Below are 15,116 nucleotides of genomic sequence, written 5' to 3' on the forward strand. Positions count from 1 at the left end.
GATGGGGTTGGTTCTGGTATCTGGCATAATAGAACTGAGAGTTTGCTCTGTGAGGAACAGTGTTTTCCACAGCTTCTCTGAGAATTCAGTAGAAATTGAGCCATTTATTATTCAGAAGTCTAGCTGGATGGCAAGTGGAAATCCTTGCTGCATAAAGGACCAAGACATTTAGCATTGATACCTTGTGGCCAGCCACACTTGTTGCCTAGTATTTGCAGCACCACCTAGTGGATGCTGGATGCTTACCTTTCCGTTGGAGTTGTATTTAAATGTCAGTTCCTATCAAGTTAGGCAATTTTGTTTCATCTGAAGTAGGAATAGTGCAGACTGAGATCATCATTGTAATTACTAATTTTGAAATCAGAGAAAGCTCTTCTCAGAATTCATGGTGTACCATTCTATTTTCTATTCACCTTTTATAGAAGTCTTTTTGAAAAAAGAACCATTTCTTTTAGCTTCCTTTGGCTTAACTCACATGTGCCACTGAATTAATGAATTATCCATATCATATTCTCTTTTACTGCTGCACAAGAAATATTTTGTTGGATGCTATGGTAGATACTTCATAGTAACTTTTCAGTGTTTAGGGATGCATCTTTGACATCCTTTCTTAAAACCATGTGACTGGAGTGGTTTAATGGCTTAAATGGAAAATTAAATTGTCATCTTAGGGTTTTCTTTAGGCATATACTTTTTCTTCTCATGAAAGGATTAGAAATATTATTTTTAAAAAAGATGGTATTCTTAAGGACTTATCCTTTTAGTCCAGTTGTACAAGTGAGACCAGAAGTTTCCACAAATATTCTGTTGGAATTCTTCCAATGATGACTACTACATAAGGGCAATTTAAACTTTAAAAATCTGGTTAGCAGATATTTTGGGTAAATGAAAAAATATTTTAGTAAATATTTTAAAGTTTACTTTGTAGTTTTAGGAGGATTGTGTTCTCTCAAGTAGAGACTTTCTGCAGAAAAATGAAAGTATATTCATTTGAAGTTAACCTTAGCAATTAATATGACCTTTATTTCACATGGCTGTAGTTTTACATGGAACATTTCATTATTTGATTTTTTTATTTTTGTATAGATGGTTGTGAAAACTTTTATGGATATGGACCAGGACTCTGAAGAAGAAAAGGAGCTTTATTTAAACCTAGCTTTACATCTTGCTTCAGATTTTTTTCTCAAGCATCCTGATAAAGATGTTCGCTTACTGGTGGCCTGCTGCCTTGCTGATATTTTCAGGATTTATGCTCCTGAAGCTCCTTACACATCCCCTGATAAACTAAAGGCAAGTACTGATTTAAATAACTCCAAGATTGACTGATACTTTTATTTATCTTTCTAGCTAAAATAGGAGTTAAGGTATTTAGATGATTTCCTTGGACACTTTGACATTAGCTACAGTAATCTTTTGCTAAACTTATGGGTTTTTTTAGAACATATTTTTGAAAAACTCTCTGGTCTTGAGGTTAAGAAGTAGATTAAAACAGTGTATACTTTTTTTATATTATGTTATCATTAGCTCTGTTTCTTTCATTATAATTTTGGAGGCAATTCCTTTTTACTTTCGAAAATCCATATTGAAGACCATGGCCATTATTTAAAAGACAATACCTAGTATAAACATGAGTTTGTAATATATAATCCTAATTTATTTAATGGAAGGTGTGATATAAATTGTTATGAAGAAAATGCAGGCCAGGCGCAGTGACTCAGGCCTGTAATCCCAGTACTTTGGGAGGCTGAGGCGGGAAGATACTTGAGTTCATGGGTTTGAGACCAGCTTGGGCAACATAGCAAGGCCTTGCCTCTACTTAAAAAACAAACAAACAAAAAGCCTTGTGTGGTGCTGTACACTTGTAATCCCCTAACTACCTGGGAGGCTGAGGTGGGAGGAGTGCTTGAGCCCCCAGGGGGCGGAGATTGCAGTGAGCCTAAACAGCACCACTGCATTCCAGTCTGAGCTGAGTGAGACCCTGTCTCTATTTAAAAAAAAAAAAAAAAAATCAGTGAACAAAGTTTTAATGGAAAGATACAAAAGGCATGTATTTCTTGGTTACAGTAGTTGTAAGTAAAACTATGTAAGTGCAAATCTTTAAAAGATGAGAAGGGGAATAGCACGAGTAATCTTTTTAGGAAAATGCTGGTAGAAAACATGAAGTAATTGGAATCGTGCAAAAGATACTGAAAGTTTATAAGTCAGGTCAGGTAGGAATTAAAAACAGCAACAATAAAAGATAATTGTGGAGGCCGGGTGTGGTGGCTCACACCTGTAATCCCAGTACTTTGGGAAGCTGAAGTAGGCGGATCACCTGAGGTCAGGAGTTGGAAACCAGCCTGACCAACATGGTGAAACCTCGTCTCTACTCACAATACAAAGATTAGCCAGGTGTGGTGGCACATGCGTGTAACCCCAGCTGCTGTGGAGGCTGAGACAGGAGAATCACTTGAACCCGGGAGGTGGAGGATGCAGTGATTGTGCCACTGCACTCCAGTCTGGCCGACACAGCGAGACTCTCAGAAAGAAAAAAAAAAATTGTGGAAACTATGGATTAGAAAATGAGTCCATAGAAAGATTATTAATCCACAGTGTGAAAAAATGGCAGACAATTTATGTTTATTTCACTTAATAAGTCTTGCTGTTACTTATGTGTCAGGAGCTGGATTTACAGTGGTGAAAAAACCCAGGCATGGTTCTTAGACTCATGGAGTTCTTGATAATTGAAGTGAGGAATGTGCTTATTTGATCAAGTCTACCAAAATTCAGGTAGAGAATGTGCAACCTGTTTTGGGCATGCTTGTTTTAAATTTTGATTGGTAAAAGAATCTTAGGATGAGGGAGGTAGAGGGCAATATTTGTCATTTAAAGGTGGAATTGAATTGTAAGATTGGCTGGTCCATGTAATTGTATACCCAGGTACTAGCTTGATTTCTAAATGTGAATTTCTCATATGGAGATGCTTAATTGGTTTAAGGAATGATTCCATTTGTTTGATGGTGGCTGTGGCTTTCCCGTACTAGATGTCTTGTTGGCATTCTCATGAGGAGGAAGTCTAACTTGCCTCTCTTGGGGATCTTTCAGTTTGCATAATCAAGGACCTATTTCAGGGCTTTGGGGGTAACGAAAAGTTCTCCCTAAAGAATAGCTACATATCTGTTCTGTTTGTAACGGGACAATTTATGAAAAGACTGTAAAAGAGCTGAAATTAGGGTCTTTTTGCATTATTCCCTAGCTGAAAAATTGTAAGTATTTGGTTTTTCTTATGAATTTTTGAGTCTTATTCTAAATGCTTCTTTTTTCTTTTTGGAGGACAGTACTTAAAAATTATTGACTTTGAGGGTGCTTTCTAAATATTTAGGAGATTTCACTTCGTTTTGATCAGCGTCAGGTTCATATATATGTGTATGTATTTTGTCTATAGTAGTGTTGTATGCATGTTAGAAAATTGTGATATTTGAGCCTTACTTTTCCACTTTCAGTTTGTTGTTGTCATCAGCAAACCCCTTTTATACAGTTGGCTTCATGTTTAGGCAGTAATTGGTGAGGTTATAAGTGACTGTTGTCTTTCCGTCGCCACATAGAGTCCATATGGCATGTATACTCTTTCAGCAATCCAGCAAGGGTTCATTCATAGAGAACATATTTTCCACAGTATTGCTATTAAAGTAACTTGTTTTAAGTAATCTTTTTTTTTTTTTTTTAATTTTATTTTAGGTTCAAGGGTACATTTGCAGGTTTGTTATGTAGGTAAATTGCATGTCATGAGGGTTTGGTGTACAGATTATTTTGTCACCCAGGTATAAGTATGGTTCCCCATAGGTAGTTTTCCGATCCTCACCCTCCTCCCACCCTCCACCCTCAAGAAGATGCTGGTGTCTATTCTCTTCTTTGTGTTCATATGTACTCAATGTTTAGTTCCCAATGATAAATGAGAACATGCGCTATTTGGTTTTCTCTTCCTGTGTTTGTTTGCTTAGGATAATGGCTTCCAGTGGCATCCATGTTGCTGCACAGGACATGATCTCATTCTTTTTTATGGCTGTATAATATTCCATGGTGTATATGGAATATTTTCTTTATCTATTCTACTGTTGATTGGCATTTAGGTTGATTCCATGTCTTTACTATTGTGAATACTGCTGCTATGAACATACGCATACATGTGTCTTTATGGTAGAATGATTTATATTCCTTTGGGTATATACCCAATAATGGGGTTGCTGGGTCAAATGGTAGTTCTGTTTTCAGTTCTTTGAGAAATTGCCAAACTGTTTTCCACAATGGCTGAACTAATTTATATTCCCACCAGTAATGTATCAGCATTCCCTTTTCTCTGCAACCTTGTTAGCATCTGTTTTTTTTTTTTTTTTTTACTTTTTATCTATAGTCATTCTGACTGGTGTGAGATGATATCTCATTGTGGTTTTGATTTGCATTTCTCTAATCAGTGATGTTGAGCAGTTTTTCATATGCACGTTGGCCATACGTATATCTTCTTTTGAAAAATGTCTCTTCATGTTCTTTTCCCTCTTTTTTTTTTTTTGACGGAGTTTTGCACTGCTGCTCAGGCTGGAGTGCAGTGGTGCAATCTTGGCTCACTGCAACCTCTGTCTCTCAGGTTCAAGTGATTCTGCTACCTCAGCCTCCCCAGTAATTTTTATCACAGGCGCCCATCACCACGCCCGGCTAATTTTTGTATTAGTAGAGTGGTTTTACCACGTTGACTGGGCTGGTCTCAAACTCCTGACCTTGTGATCTGCCCACCTCGGCCTCCCAAAGTACTGGGATTACGGGCGTGAGCCACCACGTCCGGCCTGCCTTCTTTTTAATGGGGTTGTTTTTTGCTTGTTAAATGTTTAAGTTCTTTATACATTCTTAATATTAGACCTTTGTTTGATGTATGGTTTGCAAATATTTTCTCCCACTCTGTAGGTTGTCTCTTAACTGTTTTGCTGTACAGAAGCTTTTTAGTTTAATTAGGTCTCATTTGTCAATTTTTGTTTTTGTTGCAGTTGATTTTGGCATCTTCATCATGGAATCTTTGCCAGGTCTTATGTCCAGAATGGTGTTTCCTAGGTTATCTTCCAGGGTTTTTATAGTTTAAGGTTTTACATTTAAGTCTTTAATCCATCATGAGTTCATTTTTGTATATGGTTTGAGGAAAGGGTCCAGTTTCAGTCTTCTGCATATGACTAGCTAGTTATCCCAGCACCATTTATTGAATAGGGAGTCCTTTCCTCATTGCTTGTTTTTGTGGTTTTGTTGAAGATCAGATGGTTGTAGGTGTGCAGCATTATTTCTGGACTTTCTATTATGTTCCATTGTTCTGTGTGTCTGTTTTTGTACCAGTACCATGCTGTTTTGGTTAGTATAGCCTTGTAGTATACTTTAAAGTTGGGTAATGTGATGTCTCCAGCTTTGTTTTTTTTTTCTTTCTTTTTTTTTCCTTTTTTTTTTTTTTTGCTTAGGATTGCCTTGGCTGTTTGGGGTCCTTTTTGGTTCCACAGACATTTTAAAATGTTTTTTTTCTAATTTTGTGAAGAATGTCCTTGGTAGTTTGATAGGAATAGCTTTTCATTTAGTAAATTGCTCTTTGGACAGCCTGGCCTTTTTAGTAATATTGATTCTTCCTATCCATGAACATGGAATTATTTTCCATTTGTTTGTGTCATCTGTGGTTTCTTTGAGCAGTGTTTTGTAATTCTTTTTGTGGAGATCTTTCAGCACCCTGGGTTGCTGTATTCCTAGGTATTCTTTTTGTGGCTATTGTGAATGGAATTGTGTTTTGTGTGTGTGTGTGTGTGTGTGTGTGTGTGTATTTTTTTTTTTTTTTTTTAAGACAGAGTCTGGCTGTGTCACCCGGGCTGGAGTGCAGTAGCACAATCTCGGCTCACTGCAATCTTTGCCTCCTGGGTACAAGCAATTCTCTTGTCTCAGCCTCCTGAGTAACTGGGACTACAAGCACATGCCACCATGCCTGGCTAATTTTTTGTATTTTTAGTAGAGATGGGGTTTTACCTTGTTGGCCAGGCTGGTCTTGAACTCCTGGGCTCAAGCCATCCACCCGCCTTGGCCTTCCAAAGTGCTGGGATTATAGGCTGAGCCACCGTGCCCAGCTGGTATTGTGTTCTTGATTTGGCTGTCAACTTCAACATATGTGGTCATCATTATGTGGTGAATCACATCTTAAAAGTTTGCGAAGATTGTTATGGCTTATTATGTGGTCAATTTTAGAGTATGTGCCATGTGCAGATGAGAAGAATGTATATTCTGTTGTTTTGAATGGAGAGTTCTGTGGATGTCTGTTACGCCCGTTTGGTCAAATGCTGAGTTTAGGTCCTGAGTATCTTTGTTAGATGTCTGTCCCAATAATGTAATTCCGTCAGTGTAGTATTAAAGCCTCCCACTATTATTGTGTCATTATCTATGTCTCTTCCTAAGTCTCTAAGAACTTGCTTTATGAATCTGTGTGTTCCTTTGTTGGATGCATATATTTTTAGGATAGTTAGGTTTTCTTGTTTAATTGAACCCTTTATCAATATGTAATGCTCTTCTTTATCATTATTGGTTTAAAGCCTGTTTTGTCTGAAATTAGAATAGCAACCCCTGCTTTTTTCTGTTTTCTGTTTGCTTGTTAGATTTTTCTCCATCGCTTTATTTTGACCCTATCAGTGTTGTTGTATATGAAATGAGTCTCTTGTAGACAGCATACAGTTGGGCCTTGCTTCTTTAACCAACTGACCACAGTGCATCTTTTAATTGAGGCATTTAGTGTGTTTACATTCAAGGTTAATATTGGTATGTGCTCATTTGGTCTTGTCATCGTGTTGTTAGCTGGTTATTATGCAGACTTGATTGTGTGGTTGCTGTATACAAATGTAGATACAAATGCAGATATAGTAAATTAGTCAAAAATATGAGATGGGAATAGATTTAGAAAGATAGGGAAAAGCAAGTAATTACAATGATTAGTAGGAAGCTTGACAAATTGACTTCTAAGAGTCTGAGCTTCTCTGTGGTATCTATTGTATTGTCATTTGGCAATTACAAAAATTGTTTCCTAAACTGCTTTTGCTATTTAATTACCATATATTTTGCTGTTCCAGGAAACCTGATCAGCTCTCAGTCATTGCAACACTTTTTATTCTAAAAATAGCATAAATTTTAGCTGTCTCAGTTTTCAGGTCTATTTGTTTATCTTTTGTTGTAAGATGAAGTTTTTTGACTTTAAGATTATGGTAAATGATTTACTGTTTTCCTATGAAGGATAGTAAGATATTTAATGTAAGATATTTAATGTTGTTCATACAGAGATGTACTTTAAAAAAATTTTAGCCAAATAAAAATTTTTTCTGGCTCTTTATTATGATATGTACACATGAGTGCTGAATAAACTCTAGGGATTTCATGGATATTTTCATTTAGTGTTCATAATCTGAATGGCACTTTGTCTTTTTTTTATTTAAGGATATATTTATGTTTATAACAAGACAGTTGAAGGGGCTAGAGGATACAAAGAGCCCACAATTCAATAGGTATTTTTATTTACTTGAGGTAAGCAATATTTTGTATCTCGAGATGACATTTTAAACTGATTTTTTTGTTTATATATTTTTACTAATCAAAATGTTTGACTTTCACTTTTTTACCTCTTATTTTTAGAACATTGCTTGGGTCAAGTCATATAACATATGCTTTGAGTTAGAAGATAGCAATGAAATTTTCACCCAGCTATACAGAACCTTATTTTCAGTTATAAAGTAAGTTTATTTTATTAAGTATGTAACATTAAAAAAAGATAACAAATTTTGAACATGTAGGTGAATCTGCATAAACTGTTATAATTAATATTAGAAGGCTAAGAGATGTAACTTTTAACACAACTTAAATTTATTTTTATACATGTTTCAAAAATGAATAGAGCTTGATTTTGTATTTATATGTAATTATTGGTTAGAGGAATGGCATAAGGCCAATGTAAAACTTTTTGGATTGCATTATTTGTCTATAAAAAATACATACTGACTTCTTAATGCATGTGGCTATTTGAGCTTTTTGTGTATTCTTTAAAATTATTTACTAGAATTAACTTCAAAGCAATTCAATTTTCTGAATTTAAGGCAGAACTGAAGTTACTTTTGATGTAATTACTTTTGATTGTGAGACTGGTTAAAATTAGGGAAAAATAATTTAAGAAATGTAGCTTAAAAATATAATTTGTATACTATTGTATGATGTGGGAGAGAGGGAAGCTTTAAATGAATATACATAGAATTTTATTTAATATTTTAGTATTATTTTTGTGAAGCATAATGCTTGTCAGTATCATCTTGAGAGTAAATCCTGTATATCTCAGTTGTAATTGAAACAAAATCTGTTTTGAATTTCAGCAATGGCCACAATCAGAAAGTCCATATGCACATGGTAGACCTTATGAGCTCTATTATTTGTGAAGGTGATACAGTGTCTCAGGAGCTTTTGGATACAGTTTTAGTAAATCTGGTACCTGCTCATAAGGTGAGTAACAATATATACTGTAATGTGTCTAATGCCTGTTAATAGTAAGGCTTAAAATTTGTGCTTAGGTTCTAAATATGGTTTATCCTGCTTTACCCTTTTAGAGAATCTATTGGTTTAGTTATATTAATACATATTTATTGTGTTTAATGTGTAATAAAAAGATACACTTAGTCACTAGTAAGAAATTGTAGATTTCATGTAATAACATATTTGTTTTGATTCAGTTGTGTATAGAGTGTATTTCAGGGAGTGAGTTAGTAGCTACTTAGATGCTGTTACATAACTTACTTGTCAGAAGATGGAACCGAGTAGGGCCATAACTAAAAGATGGTGATAATGTAGATAGAGAGGACTGGTGAAATTTAAAGGGAAGTCTCTACTAAATGGGAGAGGAGTAATATGTTGGTGACAGTGTTTTTTGCCTGTGTGATGTTAAGATGTTATGTTTCTGTGTTTGTGTGTGTGTGTTTGTGTTTTGATTTTAGAAAATGACTGAATCTCCAGTTAGAAATACGGTTCTGTAATTTAGAAGGCTGTGGGTTAAGGAGAGGAGGACAGGAATCACCAGTGTAATTATCTGTGCAAATATAAGACCTCTCTGGCAAGATATAGTCTCAGTGTAGAGCTATGCAGGATTGACACAAATAATGCTTGAGTGAAAATGATTTCATAATTCAAAAATCAAACTCTTAAAGAAAACAGTGTCTGAATCCTGAAACTTAGCAGACACTACTAATAGCAAGATTAGAGCTCAGAAATTCAGATAATATATTTATTAAATAAAATTCACAGGTCCTGGTGTGCTGTGGGTTCCTAGTCAGCTGCCATCTTGCTCCTTTTCCCACCCCTCACTCCTTCCTGTTGCACCTTCTGAATGGAGCACACCATGTGCTGACTCTACCCAGACCAGCCTCACTTCTGCCTCTGGTGACCACAAGAAGGAAGGGGGAAGCTGGCAAGCAGATCTGCAGAGGCTTGTCCCATTGTCTCCTTCACCTTGGTGCCCACATCTAGTTATAATCCCTGTTAATCCATTTTTAAAAATCAGCCTGGGGCCCAGCTAGTGACTTCCCCTGGACAAACGAACACCTGTCCTGATGCCACAAACTCTACTGCCTGTGTGCTCAGGTGAGAAGACAGAGGTTATGAATCTAGCCACAGAATGCCCTAGGGAGGAAGGCTGAATTCCCAGGGGGAGACCTGCTGAGCCTTTCAAATGGGCTGTGCCTGACTGGACTCTCAGCCTAGCTCTCTGGAACCCTCATCCACTTGTCAACTGTGCCAAGACAAACCCTCCTAGACACAAATCCAGTATCTAGCTTGGCTTTCTGCACTGAGCAGCTGACTACCAGAGGCATCTGAGGTCTCCATCCATCCATTGTCATGGAGAAGACTGTTGGGGAAAATAAACCCACCCTTCCTGATTACACATTTTCTCTTTGGCCTTGTTGTGGGGAGAGGACCTGTAGGTACTTCCAGAAACTAGAATCGTAGGATCTAGTAAACCAAGTACTTACGGATTCAATCTTTGCTTAGTCCATTTAGCTTAGGGTGGAAATTTCTCAAGGCAATTACTATTTTGCAGCCCTTTGCATAACTTGCATAGCTCCTTGCAATTTAGTGAATGACACTGAATAAAACATTCTGACAAAATTTTTAAAAAAATTATAAATACTCTTGAAAGGATTAATGATAAAATGTTTAAGAGGTAAAGAACTAGACATATTAAAGGAGAAAATTAGTAGAAAAACTCATTAGGAATGAAAAATGGCTGGGTGCAGTAGCTCACACCTGTAATCCCAGCACTTTGGGAGACCAAGGCAAGTGGATCACCTGAGGCCAGGAGTTCAAGACCAGCCTAACCAACATGGTGAAACCCTGTCTCTTCTGAAATTACAAAAATTAGCCAGGCGTGGCAGTGTGCGCCTATAATCCCAGCTACTCAGGAGGCTGAGGCAGGAGAATTGCTTGAACCTGAGAGGCGGAGGTTAGAGTGAACCGAGATTGTGCCACTGCACACTCAAGCCTGGGTGACACAGTGAGACTCCGTCTCAAAAAAAAAAAAAAGAAAGAAAAAGAAAAGGAAAAATGACCACCGAAATAGAAACCTTGATTGAATTGTATGTAAAAGATATTTAGAGAACTGGGATAGATGTGAGGAAATTATACAGGCACAGTGAGATGAAACACGAAAGATAAGGTCTGACATATTTAATAGTGATTTCAGAATAACAAATAGAGAATTGAGAAGAGATGATATTCGAGTAGAAGTTAGCTTAAAATATTCCAGAATTGGTTAAAGCCATTAATTTATGGAATAGTGAGAAAAAGTACCATGACTAGAGTGAAAAAAAAAAAAAATAGAGGAAATCCCTGTCCAGGCCCATCCTGAAATTATGGAATACTGAAAGAGAAATCATGTATAAAGCACCCAGAAGGTAAAGGCATGGCCCTTACCAAGGAATGAAGGCTAAACTGATTGCTGACTTCTCACTTGCAGTGTTAGAGAATAAATGTAATCTTATGGAAAATACAGTGGTTTAATGGAATTAATAAGTGATATGATCCTGGGATAATCAGGAGCATTTGGAGCTATTAAATTTGAACTTTAAATGAACCATTTATGTTAAAATTTTAAGGATTATAATAAAAGGAAGAGTTACAGTAAATGTAAGTGGCCTATATTTACCATGTAAGACAGGTTCTCAGACTAGATTGAACATAATCTGGGTGGTTATTTTTACTAAGAAATAAAACCAAAATACGTTCACAAAAGGTCGAATATAAAAGGATGGAAAAAGTACTTGCCAGGCAAGTGTAAACCAAAAGAAAACCAAGATAGCTTATATTAGACCTAGTAGTCTTTAATGGATAAAGAAGAGCTTTATATAATAAGAAAAGATTCAGTACTCAGGAAGATTTCTAAACTTCTATGCACACAGGCTCAAAATATATAAAACACAAAGTGAAAGAATTATGGACAGAAAGAAGCAAATTCACTACCTGTGTTCCGTTTTAACATGTGTTTTAGTGATTATAAATCAGGTAAACTGAGTTTATAAAAAGATTGAGGATTTCAAACACAAAACTGCTAATTTAATGACAAGCATAATTAACAAGAAGAAAATTCACTATTTGTGTTCCATTTTAACATGTATTTTAGTGATTATAAATCAGGTAAACTGAGTTTATAAAAATAGGATTTGAAACACAAAACCAGTAATTTAATAGCAAATATATAATCTGACAAAACATTGTCATAATGGCAGTTAAAATATTTAGAAAGGATAAGTGATACATATTAAAACTTGCAGGATACACTTTAAGTGTAACCTCATGGCTAAATGTCCATTTCAAGGAGTAATAAAAACGTTATGATAATAAATTATACAAGGAAGAAAATAGTGAAGAAATGAAATTAGTGAAATAGAAAACACAGTGACATTCCCTCAAAACCCAAAGTTAGTAATTTGAAAAATGTATTAAATAAGCAAATGCTTGGAAATCTCGATCACAAAAAAGGAAATGGTATCTGTATAGTTTTAGAATGAAATGAGAAACAGTGAACATGAAAAAGATCAAAAGACAATTCCATGAGGAATATTTTATGCTAACATATTTGAAATTAGAATAAATTCCTAGAAAATATAACCTGGGAAATTTGTCTTGAGAGAAAATCAAGACAAATAGCCTACAACCAATACTTTTAGTTGGTTTTAAAAACTCTGCCTATAAAACAAAGCTCTTTTTTTCAAACAACAATAGCAACGATAGCAGCAGCAAAAATAATAACAGCAGCAGAACTCAAACCAACAACAAAAGGATCTGTAAACCCATTACCAGGATTTTTCTATTGATCATTTAAGTGGCAAATATTCCTAACCTTCAGCACACTTCCAAATTATAGAAAGAAAGGACTACTCCATAACTCATTTTATGAGCAGAGAATAATCTTCCTAGGGAAACCAGGTGCAAACCAAGCAAGAAAAAAAAAAATAGGCTAATTGATTTCCAATATAAAATAGTAATTTCCAGAATGATTTAAAATACTATTGATAATCACCAAATTGGCTTTATTTTAGGAATACAAGGATGGAGTGACATTAAAAATGTTAGTGATAGACTAAGATATTTGTTTAATAGATCAAAGAGAAAGACAAATTTTAATAGATACAGAAAAAGATGGATACAATTCATTATAATTTATAACTTAGCAACTTTGAAATAGAACTTAAACTGATAAGGAGATAATGTATGTTACAGTATTTAATGGTGAAATGTTGAAGCATTCTCTTTGACGTGAGGAACATTGTAAAAATATTGCCTCTACTCAGGCAAAAAGGCAAACATGCTTTAAAAAAATTTGGTATTATTTATATTTATATATTTTGAAATACCAGTAGCTTTTGGGGTACAGGTGAGTTTTGGTTACATGGATGAATTGTATAGTGGTGAAATCTGAGCTTTTAGTGCCCGTCACCTGAGAAGTGTACATTGTACCCAGTGTGTACACAAAGTGTTTATCTCTTGTCCCTTCTCCGCCTTCTGATTCCCTGTAGTCCATTATATCACTCTGTGTGCCTTTGTGTACCTATAGCTTAGCTCCCACTTATAAGTGAGAACATACAGTATTTGGTTTCCCATTCCTGAGTTGCCTCGCTTGGAATAATGGCCTCCAGCTCCATCCAAGTTGCTGCAAAAGACATTATTTCATTCTTTTTATCGCTGAGTAGTGTTTCATGGTGTATATATACCACATTTTCTTTATCCACTCATCAGTGGACAGTTAGATTGGTTCCATATCTTAAGCATGCTATTTTTAATCCGCATTATAGTAGGTGTATTACATTAGTGGAATAAGACAAGACAAATACAGTATACAAGGATTAGAAAGAAGAAACTAAACCGAAATGTGATTGTGCAGAAAACACAAAATGGTGTACAGACAAATTTATAGAAAATATAAGAACATTCTAGAAGGTTGTGAGACATAAGAAGATACAAAAACATAATTTCAAACATTTTTCATTTGTAACTTTAACAAAGATGTAAGGTACTTAGAAATTTAACCGTAATGGGTATCACCTTTATGTTGAAAATTGTTATAATTGACTGAAAAGCGTAATAGAAAACCTACATATGTTGAGAGATTTACTGTTTATGGAAGGGGAGACTCAGTATCATAATGATGTCAGTCTTCTGCATACTGATCAATAATTCAATCAAAAATAGAAACCAAGGCCAGGCTCAGTGGCTCTCTCTCGTTATCCCAGCACTTTGGGAAGCCAAGGCGGGGGAATCACTTTGAGCTCAGGAGTTTGAGACCAGCCTGAACAACATGGCAAAACCCTGTCTCTATGAAAATTAGCTGGGGAAGTGACGCATGCCTGTAGTCCCAGCTACTTGGGAGGCTGAAGTGGGAGGATCGCTTGCAGGGAGGTCAAGGCTGCAGTGAGCCATGTTCACACCACTGCATTCCAGCCTGGGCAACCAAGTGAGACTCTGTCTCAAAAAAAAAAAAAAAAGAAAGAAACTGATAACATGTGCACTTGTGTGTAATTTGACAAGATGAATCTAACATTGACATGAAAGAGCAGATAACCAATAATAGCCAAACAGTTTTAAAGAAGAATAAGAAAACAGGGACCTAATCTTGACATTATTTTCATGTGCCCCTTTGGCCATAATCAGTCAGTGATAGACAAAGGGACATATGGAAATAATGGAGAATTTCTTAATAGAAGCATCCTTACATAGAAGCTGAGAGAGTGGGTATTACGTTATCAAAGAGGGAATAAGAAATTATTTAATGAATGGTTTTAGGACAGTTTAGCACTTATATGGAAAACAATAAAAATTAGATACTTACTTCAGACCATACATAAGAATAAATTACAGGTGGAATAAAGGTCTAAATCTGAAAAGTATAATTTTAAAAATTTTGTTTGAAAATAAACATCTTAACCTCAAGATAGGAATGAATTTCTTAAAGATACAGAGAGCAACTCCGTATGAGAACAGCATTGATATATTTGATTACATTAAAAATAAAAGCTATTTGTGGTACCCAATATGTGGAATTGACCTGTGTCTATCAATGGATGAGTGTATAAAGAAAATGTGGTATATGTATACAATGGAATATTATTCCAGCCATAAAAAAATGAAATTATGTCATTTGCAGCAACATGGATGGAACTGGAGGTTATTTTGTAAAGTGATATAAAATGAGAACAGGAAGACAAGTACGTTTTCACTCATGTGGGGGCTAAAAAAAGGTCTCATGGAAGTAGAGAATAGAATGGTGGTTATCAGAGGTTGGGAAAGGAACTGGGGAGGGGAGGAATGAAGAGAAGTTAAGGAGTACAAAAATACACTTAGAAGGCATAGTTCTTTCTAGTTTTTTATTTTATTTTATTTTATTTATTTTTTTGAGGTGGAGTCTCACTATGTTGCCCAGGCTGGAGTGCAGTGGCACGATCTTGGCTCACTGCAACCTCTGCCTCCTGGGTTCAAGCAATTCTTCTGCCTCAGCCTCCCAAGTAGCTGGGATTATAGGCATCCGCCACCACGCCCGGCTCATTTTATTTTTA

General features: G+C 35.7%; 1 protein-coding gene across 5 annotated transcripts in view; it reads left to right on the forward strand.

The window, feature by feature from the left end:
- Positions 1-15,116, forward strand: part of PDS5B (PDS5 cohesin associated factor B) — a 187,588-nt gene that overhangs the window by 62,515 nt on the left and 109,957 nt on the right. For all 5 annotated transcript variants that reach the window (XM_050766807.1, XM_050766808.1, XM_050766812.1 and 2 more), the window contains exons 3-6: positions 1,087-1,290; positions 7,471-7,557; positions 7,666-7,763; positions 8,394-8,520. In XM_050766807.1, coding sequence (XP_050622764.1) covers positions 1,087-1,290; positions 7,471-7,557; positions 7,666-7,763; positions 8,394-8,520 — 516 coding nt within the window. The remainder of the gene's footprint in view (positions 1-1,086; positions 1,291-7,470; positions 7,558-7,665; positions 7,764-8,393; positions 8,521-15,116) is intronic.

This window comes from Macaca thibetana, chromosome 17 (assembly GCF_024542745.1).
Source record: "Macaca thibetana thibetana isolate TM-01 chromosome 17, ASM2454274v1, whole genome shotgun sequence".
NCBI classification, from domain to species: domain Eukaryota; kingdom Metazoa; phylum Chordata; class Mammalia; order Primates; family Cercopithecidae; genus Macaca; species Macaca thibetana.